General features: G+C 40.5%; 1 protein-coding gene across 1 annotated transcript; it reads left to right on the top strand.

The window, feature by feature from the left end:
- Window positions 1–1,736: 1,736 nt before the first annotated feature.
- LOC133123467 (protein Wnt-10a-like) lies at window positions 1,737–18,571 on the top strand. Its single transcript, XM_061233933.1, has 4 exons — window positions 1,737–1,798; window positions 2,777–3,048; window positions 9,234–9,607; window positions 18,026–18,571. Exons 1-4 carry the CDS (start codon window positions 1,737–1,739, stop codon window positions 18,569–18,571), a joined length of 1,254 nt encoding a protein of 417 aa, XP_061089917.1.
- Window positions 18,572–19,583: the final 1,012 nt, after the last annotated feature.

The raw sequence follows: 19,583 nt of genomic DNA, 5'->3' as shown, positions 1-19,583 counted from the left end.
TTTTGTTTTTTAACAGATGATGCAAAATAACTGGTGTTTAATTATTGGCTTTTTCCAATATAGTGTAAATCTTGTTTATTGGTAAATACTTGTTTTCCTTATGACAAACTAACAAATTACAGAGTATATACTTGGAACGCTTATGACAAGACTTCAATATCACACAAATTCTTAAAACATTATCATGGTAAGATAAAACATTTATTTTTACAACATATGATGCAAAAAAACGAACAATGATTTATCAAATTCATTTTGTTGAATCAGGATGGGGGTGGGGGTGGCTCACTCAGTGAGCACTTTTTAAGGTATTTAGTATGGTTATTTTTTAGACTTATTTGTCTTCTGCTGCTGTAGCCTATCCACTTAGAGGTTTTACGCATTGTGTGTTGAGAGATGCTCTTCTGCATACCACTGTTGTGGTTATTTGTGTTACTGTCACCGACCTGTAAGCTTCGGCCTCTCTGGCCCTTTTCCTCTGACTTCTCTCATTAACAAGGCGTTTTTTGCCCACAGAACTGCTGCTCACTGGATATTTTGACTGCAGTGCAATGCATACAATCATACGGGTCAGGAGCTTCAGTTAATGTTCACATCAACCATGAATGGGGAAAAATTGTGACTTTGACCATGGAATGATTGTTGCTGGCAGACAGGGTGGTTAGCACAGGGTGGTTAGAGTATCTCAGAAACTGCTGATCTCCTGGGATTTTCACGCATACCTGTGTCTAGAGTTTGGTCGGTTAAGAATTGAGCAAAAAAAAGAAGAAGTGAGCAACAGTTCTGCAGACAGAAATGCCTTGTTAATAACAGATGTCAGAGGAGAATGGCCAGACTGGTCAAAGTTGACAGAAAGGTGACCGTAATGCAAATAAACACACAGTGGTATGCAGAAGAGCATCTCTGAACACACAACACATCATAACTCTAATTGAATTGGCAACAGCAGGTGAAGTCCAATAAATATCTAATAAAGTGCTCAGTGAGTATATATTTGCACAAATTGCTCGTGTAGAGATCTACCCAATAAATTGCTGACAGAGTTTACATTATTACATTAAGTTCATTCCCAAAAAGCAAGGTATCAGTGACACATTGTTTTTTGTGTAAGTGGATGCATAAGAAGTGGAAGAAATTAAAATATCAGATATCAGAAGTCATAAGCAAACGCACCGCGTTCCTGTGAGCTAAGAATTACCACGCGTATTTATTTTATTTTTTTGGGCTGAAATGATTTTACTATTGTGTGACGTAAAAAGTGGGCTGGCACAGCAAAGCGGTGTACTTTAGAATGCTACAAGCCAGTGAGCGTGGAGATACTGTAGGACTCTCCAATAGGCTTGTACTGTATATGGTCTGCTGCTTACGGATCATCTCCAAACCAAATATCACTTTGGAACCGTACAGTAAAGAAGTGCAAGTGAGTTTTCATTCATTACGCCTTCAAAGTAGTCATACTTTAAGAGAAAGTTGCTGACATCAGATCAGAACTTTTTCCACCACCAATGTTAGATATTACGTTCGATTTATGTTATTCCAGGTATAAATGTAGAATCAAGTTAATTGAATAACACATGTCCTCTTCAAGTTTGTTGCCCGGAATTTATTATTACATGGAAAAACTTTTCCTCGATAAAGCTGTCATTGTTAAAGGGCGGAGAGATTCCATTTCTTCAGTTCTTCAAAGGCATCGAAGGTGCGGTGAAAACAGAACAAGACGAAACGAGTAAATAACGATGGGATTCTTGTTACAAATGTTTTTCCGATCCTTGATGGTTGTGGCCCTGCTCGTACAACGGTAAGTGTAAGATTATTGGTATTCCTGCAAATAGCACAGGCCTACATAAAAAAATATTATAAGTGTCCGGATGATATCTGAGTAGGGTATTCCTTCATTCAAGAGCTTAACGATATTTATATTTCATTCATTTGATCTGTGCTTAGAAAGTGTGTATTTTTCCTATTGATTATCATTAATGTGTGCTCCCAGTATAACTGTACTTCCGACAGTAGTTTCAGATATTTCTATTGGCATATTTACACGAATTCTGCCTGAATTCTGGCTTACTTGGAATTAAACGTAATATTGGTGAAAATTGTTTAACGTGCTAATTATATACTTTGTGTTTTCCAAGGCATCGTCATAAAACTTGTGGCTAACAAGTTGGAAACTTATGAGTAGTTTAAAGTGTATTCATTGCACCTCTGTTTTTATCAAACAGAAATGTTGCACACAGATACTTATTTACTTTAAACTTCACTTTGTTTAATTGTTATGATTCATACAATCTCACTTGGAAGTTGACATGCATTCCATTCATATTGAGTAGTTTGTGAGCGTGTTCCTTGGTATTAGCGTTTTCCTTATTCTAATAATAAGGCTTATGTTCACGTATTTTTCCAGTCTTGGTGTATGGGTTTGCTGAAATGGGTGATTTTATTTGGCTAGTATCCCGCTGTATTAATACATGTAGTTTAATACAGAACCACCAGTTTGTGTGGGGTTTGTATGACTATTTATTTATTTATTCATACAGTGTATTTTATTCAGAGAAAACCTTATTCATTTGACTTGTAACACTGCATGGTTGAAACCTGGAAACTAATGGACAATGTATCAGAATTAATATATAACAGCCAATATTGTCAAATATTTACATCCCATGTAATCCAGTTTCCTCGATGTCTGAGGTTTATGTTTCTTTTTTGTTCCATACAGGTGGGTTTAGAATGAGCAGAGCCAATGCAACTGAAAATCAGCCCTTATGTGTTTCAGGGTAGACTCCAATGAGATCTTAGGACTGAAGATCCCCTTTGATCCCTTTGATCCCATTCTCAATGCCAACACCGTGTGTTTGACCCTCCCTGGCCTGACCCGCCGACAACTGGAGGTGTGCATGCGGAACCCAGATGTCACCGCATCCGCCATCCAAGGCATCCAGATCGCCATTCACGAATGTCAGCACCAGTTTCGAGGACACAGATGGAACTGTTCCAGCCTGGAGACCAGGAACAAGATCCCATATGATAGTGCGGTCTTCAGCCGAGGTCAGTCTCTCAAACAGTCCTCGTGCCGCACTGGAGCTAATCGGGTGGACATTCTTTATTAGTCTCATTAGTAGTTTTTGATTAGCTCTCAAACAACTTCAGTGTAAGAAAGACATGGATGGATATGGAATTATGTATATAGAGGGTTGATTGCTAACTGCTTTCTTGCACAGCAATCTGATTCTCATTGATGGCCAAAGATGGGATTTTGGTGCTAAGTTAGTATGTGACTTACAGTATAGTTAATGCATAAAAATGTTTGATATGTGTGAAAATACTATGGGTCTTCTCATTGATACACCCTTCATAGGCGGTTTTGAAGATAGCATGCATGCAATGGTTTTGTTCACTACTAGAACCACTTTATTTTTAGAGAGTAAGCAGGTTAGCTTTCAGAATGCACATAGCAATATCAAAGTAGCTTAAACATTATCTGTTACTCCTTACAGTCTGTATACTCCTTACATATGGATGGCGGCAATGTATACTTACTTAAGGAGTATCGATTGATGCTTTGTAGACAGCAATCTTTGTTCCTTTGTCTGAATCTTACTGATTCTGGTCATTGCTCACCATTTAACCTTATCGAAAGTAAACAAAATTGGATTTTTCATTAATGCAAAATAATAATAATAATAATAAAAACATATCACCCTGCACCCTACTTGTGCCAAACTGCAGAAGGTACAGTAAATAGGTGTGGGTTTCATTGGTACGTGAATGGGAGACCGCCTGATAAAACAATTTTTCTGCCATCAAGATTCTATATATAGTATGAACTGGAGACAGCCTCCACTTACTGGTTCTATGGATTCCTTAACTTGAAGGGATGAGTAGGAATTAAAAAATTCTGACTCAATGGGGAAATTTGCTTTTTGTCATCATAAACTGCAATATCCCTGTTAGCCACTGGGGTTTGCAAGCTTCTAGGGGGAATATCCATCCCTGGTCCTACTGATAGGTCTTGCTCAGCCAATTGGGAGCACATATTAACTTTAATATACATACTGCAAAGCATTTTTCCCTATGTTTGCCAGAAATTCACATAACAAATAAGCTTTTCTGCTATAACATAGCTAGGTAACTAACTGTCACTTCCAATGCTGGTGCTAGTTGATGCTGCAAACTTCTCAGTTGTTCTCAGTTGACATGCCTGGTAAAATAAATAAAATATGAAAAGTGTAAAACAGAAAGGACTGAATTTGAATGGGAACTTATGACATGCAAGACCTGGTCTATTAGTCCACTGGGTTTGAAATAATAGTTTCAGATGGAAGAGAGAGATAACGCTATAGAAAGTAAAAACTGATAAGACAGCATCAGGCCCACATATAAATATGAAACATGCAATTTAGATTGTATAAAAAAGTTTGAAATTATATACCTTTGCAGTTCCATCTATATTAATGTTTTGCATACATCGCAACAAAAGTAAAACAAAGACCCCATTATTTGACATATGACATGTCTGTCTGCTTGCACCAAACTATCAGCAGTAGCATTATTCTCGCTGTGCAAATTAGATATACTCCTGCTTTGTTCTTAAAGACAAAACCATTTCTGGCATTGTGTTTCCCAGGTAGGCTCTGAAGCATCAGCCCTATGGAGCAGACCTTCTCTAAGCTGGCTGATGCTTGTGCTTTTTCCAGTGTGAGGGCTGTGAATTTGCTCTCAGCACTTTCCCCACTCTCAGTGGCAAAATGCATAAACCTGTTTAGTTGGTTTCTGTAACTCAAAGTGACAGTTTTCTTCAATCTTTAATTCATTTTCCCACTTCCTCAGCCATCAGCTCAGTCGGCCGTGCCCCTCACTTTGAATTATTTGTTAGCTAGTCTCTGGCCTGTTGGGGAATAATCTAAAACAGCATTTCCATGTCAGTGTGTCTGGGCTGCTTTTAAGTGCCATCCATCCCCCATGGAATCACAGAAGTATGGAGAAAACAAGGAGGAGTCTCCAGATGTGTGTGTTTCCGTTTGTGTTTGTGTGTGTGTGTGTGTGTCTATGTGTGTATGGGGCTGGCAGCAGAAACACCTGCACATGTTGTAACTTCTATCGCCTTTTTTATTAGATCCATGCGCACCTGCATTAATGTAGTAGCAATGTAGTACCAGTGTTAATGTAGATGTACATAATGTCGTGGAAACTTGTCTCTACTATGTTTCTGATATCGACAAACAAACTGGCTTACTGCAGACATGAATAAATGTATAGATACATATACAGGTATGTGAGTGCATGTTCGTATGTGTATTTATATGATAATGGATTTGTGTGTACTTACATGCATGTGTGCACATATGAAAGTACAGATAGGAGTTAGTTTGAAGTCTTCATCTATTTCTGAACCAATTTCCTAATCCTATAGTCTTTTTGACCTGAAGGCATTATGAGGACTATGTTTTTATATAATGCACATTCCAGACATAAGTTATTTCATACATGATTTAACTGTTCAAAGATCATAATTCAGTTTTCTCTGAGGTGGACGAAATAGGATGGTGGGGTTAGGTAAGGCTGTCAAGACCAGGGGCCTCATTTATAAACGTTGCGTAGGCACAAAAGAATGCGTACGCCACTTTCTAAGCAAACTTTGGCATTTATAAAAACAAACTTGACGGGAAAATGTGCGGTCCTCCACGGAAACTCTGACCCATGCGTACGCACATTAACTGGAGAAATGAGAAACTGCGACATTAACTTGTGTGAAATTGATTGTTGTGTCCTGTGCCTTTAATGCTCGTGACGTAAGACCAGGAAAACGGGAAGTGAAACAGGTTGTAAAAAGGTATAAAGATTTGCCGGGAGTTGTGGCTGGGTATGGCTGCTGTAAGGACGTGCTTCGTCCCTGTTATACTTATTAAAGTGTTGTATTGTTGAATCTCGCTATACGGGTTCTCTCCCTTCCTAAGTGCAACACAACATTTGGCGACAAGAGAAGTCGAAAATGATACACAACAGATACCACTGTGTAAAATAAATCGAAATTGATTGTTGTTGATTGTACTCTTAAAGGGTTCTGATTTTCTGCATGTTTACACTAGGACTCGGAACTATACTGTCCTCTCAGGTCCTCTTTGCACTTGTTCTTGTGTTTAATTTGCACTTTGTTGTACGTCGCTCTGGATAAGAGCGTCTGCTAAATGCCATGTAATGTAATGTAATGTAATGAAATATTACCTCTCACGTATCATATATGAAGAGTTAATTTGCAAAAATGGATAAAAGCCTCTCTTACAACGAATAAACAAACAGCTGTTTGATTGATGCTCCCTGGAGTGCCCAAAAAATATGATTTAGGATGATAAATATAAACGGAGATGTTGTTGTAAAATAATCCCTCAAATATGTAGACAAATTGTTAAAAAATACTTCATGTTATTAAATGTATTCTCATAAATAATATGGTGAACAGTCGGACAAATTGCACTGCACTGATGCCATTTACAATGCGTCAGTTGGGCAGATACGAGTGCATAGTTTCATATATTGTTATCATATTCATATATTATGTTTTATAATGTGTTTATTGTTATGGATTTTTGTTTGTTTTATCTCTTAATTTTGTAACTGTGTTTTCAATGGTGCTAGACAAATAACGTGTATTATTATCATTATTATTAACATCGTCGTCATCACATTCGTTGTGCAGAACTGTTCGTCATTTACAATCAATCAGGATAAGTCCCACACCTGTAGCTTTTCAGAGGCAATCAAATGGCTGAAATCCCTTTTCTTGGCCTTGTTTTCAGCGTTTGCCATTGTCGTCTTCCTGAAATGCATATTCATTAGGGGTGTTTCACTGCCTATTTATAGGCAACTGTGGGCGGGACATGAAGCTGGCAAAGTTGCGCCACATTTAGAGTTGATTGTGATTCATAAAGGAAAACTGGCGTGGGACGTGCGTATGCACTGTTTTATAAATCAGAATATTTTTTTGCGTACGCACGTCCTGGGTTTCATGCTTACGCAACCTTTTGACGTGAATCCTACGCACAGTTTTATAAATGAGGCCCCAGGTCTCTACGATCATCATATTATTCCTGATTTCATTTTTTCTCCCACTTTCAGTTGTACAGTATTTACAATATAAGCCCACCAATGGTCAAGAACAGTCTCGGCTTTGAACAAGCCTGCAGGTACCCAGTTGGCCAAAGCAGGGCCACAATGAGACAGTCCACAAAGGACAATCACATCGACAAGCCTCCATACCTGGGCTGCAGTGAGGCATAAGACAGGCCTTTACTATTGCAATAGTATTCTGCTGTCTTGAGAATCTCAAAATGTTGCATTAAATTATCACCTCTGAGCCTGATTTGTTGTGTTTTAAGGGCATGACCCTGTTGACTGTTCTGCATGGCCTTGAAAGTGGTATTTTTACGACACCTTAGTTTAGTAGTATCTTATTGTCACTCACTGTTTTTTTTACCCAGGAAGTTAGTGAAGCAGCAATTTTGAAGCGACAAGTGGCAAATCCTAGGATGGTCTCTGTGAGAAAAACTAAAGTATGGGAGACCAGCTCCCCATTGTAATTTGTTTACTACAGTGAAGTCATAGAGCATGATTGCAATCTTCATTTGTACCAGTATGCGTACTGTAGCTACAAGGCTTCAGTAGTCAGAGTCAATGTAAACACATAGGGTGTGAACAATGCTCCCCTTGGGTGCAGAATAGGGGAACATGATTCCTTTTTTTAAGAGTTACAGCCAATCACATGTTCACTGATAGATCATTGGGTTTAGGAGTGTGCTAGAGGTGTGTGTGAAGTTGCCTGTTCAGTTGCATATACACAGTACACTCATTCATTTCTATTGTCCCAGATGCACCAAAAAGCCTTATAGTGGTACTTTGTTTTGTGGAACCACCAGTTCATAGTTGGTTTATCTTTATCTGAAAGATACTTATCAGCTTTGAAAACACAATGCACCATAATATGAGAACCCTTGCCTTGAAGAAGAGGGAAAAAGACGACAAAAGACAGTTGGTCATGTTTTGAAGAAAAGGTTGCACTGTTGTGTGTGTAGCAAAATAATTTGAGAAAAGATGCATGGAGGATTGCTGGATTATCCTGTTAAAGATGCATCACTGCTGCAGTGAGTCTAGCATTGATTCCTGACCTGACTAACTGTGGCCGGCATGTAATAAATTGCCATACCATAGCATTGCCCAGGGAAGAATATAGTTGGTCGGCCTTCGTAGTCACTGTTGACTCTGGCTGCTCACTCAAGCTGCCCATGAAAGTGAATCCCTCCATATCTGCGTGGCTATGGTAAATGGCTGGGATTTATGCAAAGCGCTGTACATTACATTACATTACATTATTGGCATTTGGCAGACGCTCTTATCCAGAGCAACGTACAGTTGATTAGACTAAGCAGGAGACAATCCTCCCCTGGTGCAATGCAGGGTTAAGGGCCTTGCTCAAGGGCCCAACGGCTGTGCGGATTTTTATTGGGGCTACACTGGGATTTGAACCCCCAACCATTTACCTTAACCACTACGCTACAGGCCGCCCCTACAGTGCTACAGGCCCATTCATTCACCCATTCACACACCCATTCATTCACCCATTCACACACCTATTCATTCACCCATTCACCCATTCACACACCCATTCACTCACCCATTCATTCACCCATTCACACACCCATTCACTCACCCATTCACACACCCATTCACTCACCCATTCACACACCCATTCACTCACCCATTCATTCACCCATTCACACACCCATTCACACACCAACAGCGATTGGCTGCCATGCTAGGCACCAAGCTCGTCAGGAGCATTTAGGGGGTTGGATGTCTTGCCTCGACACAGTCTGGGCATGGAATCGAACCAGCAACCCTCCACAACCCACCGACTGCCAGACAACTGCTCTTACCGCCTGAGCCAATGTCGCCCAAAGTTATTGGAAAGTCCAATTTGGTAACTCTTTACCAAACAGCCTGTTAATGACCTAGTATTTACTAGGTAAATACCAGGTACTTATTAGGTAACTATTTCGATTTCAGAGGTAAGTACAATGAAACAAATTTAGATAGTCTAAAGCGTATTTAGATAGCAAAATAAAGCGTTACCTCCAATAAAAAAAAGATTAACAAAAGATTGAAATTAGATACGCGTGCCACATTCCAATCTGTTTGCGTGCGGAAATGTCAAGTTTTGAACCTTCCTCTCGTTGAAGGCTTCAGAGAGAGCGCATTCGCGTACGCAATCGCGGCAGCGGGGGTGGTCCACGCCGTCTCCAACGCGTGCGCCATGGGGAAGCTGAAGGCCTGCGGCTGTGATGAGAAGCTGCGCGGGGACGAGGAGGCCTTCAGGATCAAGCTCAACCGCCTGCAGCTTGAGGCCTTCCACCGCGGGAAAGGCATGGTGCACGGAGTGATGGACCGCTTCCCGCCGGATGCCCCCGGACCCCAGGATTCCTGGGAGTGGGGAGGCTGCAGCCCCGATGTGGATTTCGGGGAGAAGTTCTCACGGGACTTCCTTGACTCCCGCGAGACGTACAAGGATATTCACTCCAGGATGAGGCTCCATAACAACAGAGTTGGCAGGCAGGTGAGACGTTTGAATTTATGCTACTGGCACGGGACTTCGCGGAGCTCTTTGACTGGCTTGAATTATGTGAGAAGCGAGGGGAGATATTTATGGCCACACTTTATATCTGAACAGAAACGGGGTTATTTCATGAAGCAGGATTACTGAGTTAGCTGGATAACTGCGCTGAGTAAAAACTGGAACAGCTTTTTTTTTTTACTTTAGTCCATGTTCCAGTCCATTTTCCAGTCCGTGTTTTTAGTTATCTATTTTACTCTGTGAACACTGAATCACATAGTGTGGCTGATAGCTGATTGATCATGTAACCTCTAGATCTACAGGTAGGTGCCTGGCTTGTATTTTCAGAGCCAGTAGTCAGCTGCAAATGGAAATTTATACTTTGCTTTTTTCATCCACCTGAGCATTATGAATCATCATTGTGAGAACATTCCTTTATTATTAATGATATTTTAAAAGTACTCAGTAAAAATGAAAATGGAAAAAACCCAAAAAAATATTTTAGGATTTCCTTTAGACCTTCTTCTCAGTTGTCCATGTGATGCTGTTCTCTCATCCAGAGTCAGGAGTTTAACTCATGCGTGCTTCAACTGCCAGGCACTCACACTTTTATCATGCTCAATTTAATGTGCTTATAAGATCTGAGCTGCTTCTCTCTGCTCTTTATCTGCTTATACACACGGTCCATTGCAGAGCGGAAAAATGAAGTAAACACCTACTTTCCAATAGTTTCTCTGTGATATTCCACCTCTCTTTGATTGAGGAGTTTCTAGAAGAGTGTCCTCCCAGGAAGAGTACCATGCCAAAGTATTAATGAACAATCTCCATGTATGTGATTAATGGCAGTTTTTTTGTTCTCTTTGGAACTGAAGGAACTCTTTAGTTCTGTTAGAAATTGAAGTGAGCAGTGGTTCTGTAGTTCTCTAAGGAACTGAGAGGCTCTGTTGTTCTGCAAGAAACTGTCGTGAGCACTAGTTCTATAGTTCTCTGAGGAGCTGAGAGGATGTATAGTTTTGTGCTAGCAGGTTACTTGTGCTAACAATATACTAAATGGAACATCATTACAATTTACAAACAAGTGACTCAAGCCAAATTTGTACCTGCAAATAAATAACCCACTAGACCCATCATCATGCATCTCGCCATCATCTTTCAATAAGCGATACACATATTATTACATTAATGGCATTTGGCAGACACTCTTGTCTAGAGTAATGTACAGTTGATTAGACAAAGCAGGAGACAATCCTCCCCTGGAGCAATTCTGAGTTAAGGGTCTTGCTCAAGGACCCAAAAGCTTGTGGCTACACCGGGGATTGAACAACCGACCTTGTGGGTCCTTGGTCATGTACCTTAATCACTATGCTATGTGTGAGTTTGTCAGCAGAAATAAGGAATGAGCTGAAGAACATGAAGGAAAACATGCTGTGCAAGTAGTCTATTACCCAGGCTTTGTCTATTAATGAGTAGCAATCGCTTAGAAATCATGTATGATAATCCAGGAACATCCGTTGATCTGAGATCATTTAACGGCTATGCTCTCGGCCCTCATGACCTTTTGGGTTCTTCTGTGTATTCTATTATTCCATCAATTCATGATATACAGTGTAAGGACAAAGTATTTGGGCAGGGGTACAATTTGTGTTCGTTTGGCTGTGTACTCCAGCAAATTAGATTTGAAATGAAATAATGAATATGAGGTTAAAGTGCAGACTGCTGCCTTTAATTTGGGTGATCCATGTAGGAATTGCATCCCATTTTATACATAGTCCCGTTCATTTTATGGGACCAAAAGTAATCGGACAGTTGGCTTCTCAGCTATTTCCAATTAGCCAGGTGTACTCCATCACTTCCTTAGTGCAGGTATAAGAAAGTCAGTATCAGTATCTAGGCAGTTCTAGGCATGTGATTGCCTTTGGAGACTTTATTTGTCAACATGAGAACCAGAGTTGTGCAAATCAAAAACCTTTGCAACGACTGGTCTTGATGATCAGCCTAGCCTTGCTGTTGCAGGAGACTGGGAACCGATTGACAGTTTCGCACAAGGACTCTCAATGTCTTGCCACAAAATCCTGCGGAAAAGGATTGTTGTTGTTGCTGGAAAAGTGAATTATTTCGTGCCTGTTCTGTTCATCTTTCCTAGTTATTTTAAATAATGGCGGTAATTTGGATCCTGCCTCCACTGGAGTGTACACTGGCAGCAAACTAAATTTCAGGTCACATACTATGAGGAGGGAGAATCACCACTGAAATGTAGCCAAGTCAGAAGCACACGAAAGGGGTGCAATCCCAAATGAGTGCTCTGGCGCAGCCTTAAGACAGTAAAAAAATAAGTTGCTTTGTGTGGGCAGATTGCACCTGTAATTTATTATAAGAAAGGCTGTAGGGTCAGTGGAATAGCACAATTCTGCGGGGTCTCCCCACAACGTGATAGACACGAGGCCCCTCTCATATTGACTTACAATGAAACACTTTGCCTGTATCATAATAACATTCTGCAATGAAGGGGTAACTTTAGGTGGGATATACACTCGCTGGAGAACATAATAATGTACCGTGTGTAAGTTTTTGTTTTAAAGTTTGTTTTGATAAGCATACAATATGTTGTATAGTTACGACCATCTGTCATTGAAGTTACCATAACGGGAATCCCAGCACCTTCCAAAATCTGTATTGTCACACTTACTATATACATTGTCTCCCAGCATTTGCCAATTGGGTATTGTTAAAATGCGCAGGCTTATATTCTGGAATCCACATAGGCTAAACACACTTATTAGTAATTAGCAACAATGAAACAAAATCTTGTTTCATATCATTTAAATCTTGATTGCTTGATTGCGCAATATTAAAAACTATTTTAGTGCTGCAGCAACACCAGGGACACTTGGCAAGATGGACTGTTGATTGATGAAAAGGGTTTGTGTAAGAGTTGATAGAGCAGCATTCAATTTGACATTATTTGGGCTGTGAGCTCGGCTGATGAGTTGTGTTCATACTGAACTGGCAACACATACGGAATGGAACAGATCCTTGTCTGAGGCGCGCAAAAGCTCACAGGGAAGGAAAAAGTTAAAATGCATTGCAACTTCTTTAATAGCAGGAAACACGCGTTTCAGTTTGAAAATGGCAGTGTATGTTTGCGTAAAATACATTGCCTCTAAAAAGTTCCTTCATTTCGTATTCGCCGGCCTGCCAGCCAAGAGGGTGTAGGCGGAACCAAGGAGAAGATGTGACTGTTGCTAAACCTATTAGCTTTAAGCATGCATTTTTGGTAATTCTCATAGGCTGACTGAAAGCTGCTGGGTGATAGCATATACAGTAAACGGGGAGCATATAAAGTACATATTTTGTGGCAGGTGAGGGAAGGGCCCCTACTGTATCTGGGGCCCTCCTGCACTGTGGGGGCTGCAGGGAGTGCACACCTGGCTACACACTAGCTCAAAGCAGTATAACTTGGCTTGACTCAGGCAATGTGAGGTACATTCTCAAAAATAAAGTGTCAGTGGACACATGTACATTTTTGTTCTTTAAGATACATTTCCCAAATGTTCCCTGAACATACAGCAATGTTCTCTTATGAGTATGTTTTCCACGAAAAAAGGTACAAATTAATCATATATTGTTGGCTAGGGGTACAATTTTATGTATAAATAGGATACTGCCACAGGTACCTTTTCATACCTGAGAGTGTAGTGCAGCATAATGGTGAAGGAACTGGGCTAGCAAGTCCAAATTTATAGGTTGGTGCCCTACCGACTGGCAGTGAATCCTGCCTGCACAGGAAGTATGCTTCTCTGATGCTCAGCCAGTAGACTGTTCAGTCAGAGTGTGTCGTTGTTTGGGGTATCCTAAACTGACAGAGAATGGTACAGGTACAGAATGTTACACATGTATGCATTTTTTATTAGTTGATGTGATTTGACAGTGTCTGTTCAGCAGTGGAAATGTAGTGTAGCTAACTGAAGTGCAAAACCCCACTTAACATGGGGAGGAAACACCTTGGCGACTTCAAACACTGTAGAGGGCCCCCACCCCAAGAAACCCTCACAGGTCTGAAATAATACATCATACCCACCCCCTTGCTGCCACCCAGGCCCCAGAAGGGTCTTTTTTGTGGAGGAATGCGGGGCATACATGTTGTTTCATGCCCGCCCTCTGGTTCTCACGACACTCAGTCTTGTTAAAAGCTCTAATTAGTGGCTGCTGGCTGTTTGGAAACAGATGTTTAAACCCAGCGAAAGATTTGAAACATCAAACACAGCGGAAAGTAGAAAGAGATTCACCCTTCCTTCCCCAAAAGCAGAACACAACTTTACGACTTTTAGTTTGTCAGGGGAAAAAACTAATGCGGAAAATAGAGGAAGCAAAGCAAAAGAATTTCATTAAACGACTGGCGAGTAAAAGTGGTGATCTAAAAAGTACACGTGTATTAAAATTCAGGATTATATTTCAGTGTTCGTGACTTGTGGCAGTTAATGTTTTTTGGTTGATTTTAAGGAAAGCTTGGCATCATTGTCTTGAAATAGTGTATAAATACCAAAATATATGCACTGCAGGTCATGATTCCATTGACTTTTGCAAAAGCCCCAAACATTTTAATGTGATGGTGTGTGACCTCTTTTGTGGTCCCTGTCCACAGTCCACTGGAATTTCAAATCCCACTGTATGAATCTCCAGGGGCATATTTTATCAACAATGCAATGTATAAACTGTGCCTAGTCTCAATATAATTCCAGCTTCTTGACTTCAACCAGGGCTCCAGAATTATTGGCACCCTTAATAAAAGTGGAGAATTGTAAAAGTGGCTGCATATAATAAACAACCTGGATAACGATCTATATTTTATGTTCAAACAAACAGGAAAACTATGTACTTTTATTACAATAAATTTACCCTCATGATTCAATGTTTTTTTCTCATTCTCATCTCATTACTTATGAAAAATTATTGGCACCCGTAACAATTATTGTAGATAAAATTAAATTGACAATACACTAATTTGCTTGAGTTTAGTTTATATGTCTAAAATAACTATATTGTGTCATTTTATCACTTCCTGTTTCAGTAGAGTTTTAAAAAAATGAGGTAACATGCATGTAAAATCCCTTTGTCAATCATCAACATGGGAAAAGCCAAAGCACTGTCAATTCAGAATACAAAGATGTTAATTGACCATCACAAAATGGATTACAAAAATACATAAATGGTTAAACATACCACTTAGCACTTAAAGGGCAATAAAAAAAAAAGCATAAAGCCTTTGCTGCAAAATTGCTAAACTTGCCAGCAAGAGGATGCAAGTGCGTATTACCCCACGGATGGTAAGGAAGATGGTGAGGCAGGAGTAATCCAAGGGTCACAGTTTAAGAATTGCAGATATCGGTTGTGCATTGGGGTCACAAAGACAGACCTTACTGAGCACAGTAAACAAAACCAAGCATCTTGCATTTGCCAGACCTCATTGCGGGGGTGACATGGCTCAGGCAGTAAGAGCCGTCGTCTGGCAGTCGGAGGGTTGCCGGTTCGATCCCCCGCCCGGGCGGTGTCGAAGTGTCCCTGAGCAAGACACCTAACCCCTAAATGCTCCTGACGAGCTGGTCGGGGCCTTGCATGGCAGCCAATCGCCGTGAGTGTGTGTATGAATGGGTGAATGGAGAAGCATCAATTGTACAGCGCTTTGGATAAAGGCGCTATATAAATGCCTGCCATTTACCATTCATAGGAATTATGACTGGAAGTGCTAAGATCAGATGAGACCTAAATTGAATGTTTTAGCCATACCCACCATCAACATGTTTGGTGGAAAAATGGAGTGAAATATGGCGGTGGGTTATTGCTGTTTTTCAGATGTCCAGGGGCACTATTTAAGATCAATGGCACAATGAATTGGCAGAGAATTTGATTGAAGTCCCCAGTCTTAAATCAGCATGAAAAACCTGTGGTCTGAACCGAAGAGGGGGTATCCCAAGGATATTCTGATTCTGAAAAGCTGCATGGAGGAATGCTCAAAGATCCCTCCAAATGTGTTCTCTAACCTTATCACAAATTATAGCAAAATATTCATGGCTGTCGTCTTTGCCAGGGCAAACTGCAGTACTCGACCATTCAAAGGAGACTGCACTCAGTGTCGAAAGCCCACTCTCATCTCATGCGCATGTGTAGCAAGGGACAGTGAAAAGCACACAGTGATCTTTTGTGTTTATTATGACAGTAAAAAACATGTTGGCTTCATTCTGAAACTGTGTGGGAACAAAGTTAACTGATAGGCTGCCTCAGTTGAGTTAATTTATGGGAAACACTTGGATTTGTTCGTTCTGTATCTATTTTGGAACAATGACATGTCTTTGAGTGCCTACACTCCGAATATGCCCTCCAGCATGTAGTGTTTCATCTCAGCCTGGTGCTGGATTTTGGCCCTCCAATTAAAACCTGCCAGATGTAAGTAAGGCTTACATACACTCAGTGAGCACTTTATTATGCATTTATTAGACGTATTTTTTTAGACTTCTACTGCTTCTACTTCGGCTAGAGCTTGCAGTTCAATGCAGTTGCACCCTGAGGAGCGGGGTTTGATTCTAACCTTTGTCACAAATTGTGGGAAAAGACTCATGGCTGTCATCTTTGCCAGGGGTGTTTGCACAAAGTATTAAACCAGGGCTGCCATTATTTTTGGGGGAAATACATGTTTTATTAGAAAAATTTAAGACTTTGGTTGATTCCAATCTTCCAATCAATGTGGGCACCCCTGGTCAAAAAGCCTTTTACAATTAATATCTAAATGAACAAACGCAAACTCTGAATGGTACAAAGATAAACAGGACACATTTATTCAAATTTCTTTAAAGCAAGATTACTTTTTATTTACATTTTTTACAGTTTCAGCTTGGGAACCCTATAACAAGCTTGCAAACGTTTCCTGTAGCTAGCTAAAAGTCTTTCAGTTCTCGCTTTTGGAATTTGTCACCTCTAGCTCAGATATGTTCTTTGGCCTCCTTGCTTGTTTGAGATCTTTCCACAGATTCTCAATTATATTCAAGTCTGGGGACTGTGGTGGCCATTCCAAAACCTTCATCCCTCTTTCCTGGAGGTACTTCATGGTTGATTTTGAGGTATGTTTGGATCATTGTCTTGCTGGAATACCTCTCGTCAACTTCAATGTCTGGACTGACATTAGCCTCTAGAATGTCTTGATATTTGGTGGAATCCATTCTTCCTTCCACTCGTACAATATTTTGTGTGCCCTCAGCTGCCACACAGCCCCAAAGCATAATGGATCCACCTCCATGCCTAACAGTTGTCATGGCGTTTTTCTCTACTAAGGTTTCACCCTTTTTTCTCCAAACATACCTTCTTAGGTTTCGTCAGTCCAAAGCACATTATTCCAAAAGGCTTCAGGCTTTTCAGTGTTTTCTTTTGCATATTTCAGATGCTTAACTTTCTGTTGAGGTCGTAGGAAAGGCTTCTTTCTGGCAACTCTGCCATGTAGGTATTTGTTGTTTGAAGTACATGTTGTATTGTTGTTCTGTGAACAGCTAGACCTGTGTCTACTACTTTTTTGCTGCTCTTTTGCAGTGAGGTGTGGGTTCTTCTGAGCATTTCTCACCTGAAATTTCTCTTGGTCTTCCAGACCTTGCCTTGACTTCAACTGTTCCATTCATCTTCCATTTTCTAGATAGTTTGAAACATTGAGCAAGTTTTTTATAGCTTTCTCCTTCTTTGTGGAAATGATCCATCTTCATTCTGACATCCATGGACAACTGTTCAGAGGAACCAATTGTTGTTAACACGAGACAGAACAGCCTTTGCAGTTGGATATTTTAGAAGGTATGGAGTTACTTCAGAATAAAAAGTTCAGCCCTGGAATTATACTCACCTGACTTGTTGAAGCCCAATCAATCAATCAATCACCTGGGTCTGGGTCTTAGTAATCATCTTTTTGAATAATCCAAAAGGGTTCCCAGACTTTTGCACAGGGCCCTTAACATTTATAAACAGTAAAAAATCAAAATATTCAGAAAGGTCTCATGTTTAACTCTGTACCATTTAGAGTGCTTTTTGATCACGTACAGATTAATTGTACAGATAAACCAGGGGTGCCCAAATTTCTGCAGCCCACTGAATATACTGGCACTTTCATAATATCAAACATTTTAGGAGGTTCACATTTTAACACCCACACATTTCAGAAAAAAAAAACTGTAAACTGTAATAAATTAATTACATTTGTTATTGTCAATATTACTTACAATACAGTGTTCTATAATTTGATTATGGGGGTACTGTGGTTGGTTATCTTTGTAGGTAGTGTTTCAGTACTGTGCAATTGAACAGGAGTAGTATGTGAGCGCAGTGTAGGATAGAGGCATATCCCCTATAGCAGGAAGTTGACTGTGATATTTCTTGTTCCGCTCTGGGCAGGTGGTGGTGGAGCACATGAAGCGCAAGTGTAAATGCCATGGCGCATCTGGGAGCTGCCAGCTGAAGACCTGCTGGCAGGTGACGCCAGAGTTCCGGGCGGTGGGTTCCCTGCTGAAGGAGCGCTTCCACATCGCCACCCTCATCAAGGCTCACAACAGGAACACGGGCCAGGTGGAGCATGCCAACAGTCATGCCAACAGCCACAGCAATAGCCACAGTCACAGCAACAGCCACAGTCACAGCAACAGCCACAGCTACAGCCCCATACCACACCGGCGCAGGCCAAACCTCAACGAGCTCGTCTACTTTGAGAAGTCACCCGACTTCTGCGAGAGGGAACTAGGATCCGATTCAGCGGGGACGCAGGGGCGGATTTGTAATAAGACCAGCCCCGGGATGGACAACTGCGAAAGCCTCTGCTGCGGCCGGGGCCACAACATCCTGCAGCAGACCCGGAGTGAACGATGCAACTGCGAGTTTCACTGGTGCTGTTACGTCGTATGCGAGGAGTGCAGGATAACAGAGTGGGTCAGTGTTTGCAAATGATACAAAAGAAAATGTATGAATAAGAATACGAGCACTGACTGACTTTGAGCAGGGGAAGACTGCAATATTCTGCAATTGACTGTGAATTTCATTAGGCAAATGGAAGCACAGAAATGGGAGTCTGGAACTTGGTATGTACGAGCAGGTATGTACGGTGACAAGTGAGTGTCACCGTAGTTTTGGTGTAGTGCAGTCTTTCGTCTGAACCACATTTTATTGAGAAAGTATTTTTAAGTTAAATGATTAAATTATAGGCTTAATTTAGCAAGAACTGAGCACTTGCTAATATTTAAATAGGTTATATTAATGATGTAATGACTATATTGTTCTGAACAAAAAGCATTTTTATGAAAGAGGTGCATGGGATTCTGGATTTCCTGGCCTATTATTACATCTAGATCATGTAAGTGCCACCTGTAGCTAGTAGACATTCAGGTAATTAACACAGGCCATGTCTGAAACAGCTTACTCGCCTAGTACTGTATATAAGTTGAGTACACTGAATGAGAAAATGAAGTAGGCAAAATTTTCAAAATTTAGTGTCTGTAAAATTTTGGGATGATATAGTACTTATTTCCAGGTTTTGCTGAATGTGGCCAAGTCTTAAACAGCCTTCTAACCACTGTGTCCTCAAATTACAGTGCCGTGAAAAAGTATTTGCCACTTATTGTTGCATATTTGTCACACTGAATTGTTTCAGATCTTTAGACAAAATATTAGACAAAGGGAACCAGAGTAAACACAAAACACATTTTTCAATTTTTTGATAATGATAAAGGTCCCCAAACACCCAAATCACCCCTGTGAAAAAATAGTCCCCTTAAACTTAATAACTGGTTGCACCACCTTAAGCAGCAATAATTGCATCCAAATGCCAAAAAGGTCCTGCCACAGCATCTCCATCAAGAAGGGGGCAAATACTTTTTATTTTCTATTGTCTACTAAATATAATTCTGATTGTTTAATGCGTATTTCGTAGCAGTTACATGATGTGAAAATATTGTCAATGCTA

The sequence above is a fragment of the Conger conger genome, chromosome 3 (genome assembly GCF_963514075.1).
Source record: "Conger conger chromosome 3, fConCon1.1, whole genome shotgun sequence".
NCBI lineage: Eukaryota > Metazoa > Chordata > Actinopteri > Anguilliformes > Congridae > Conger > Conger conger.
This window is presented reverse-complemented; position numbering and strand designations above follow the sequence as displayed.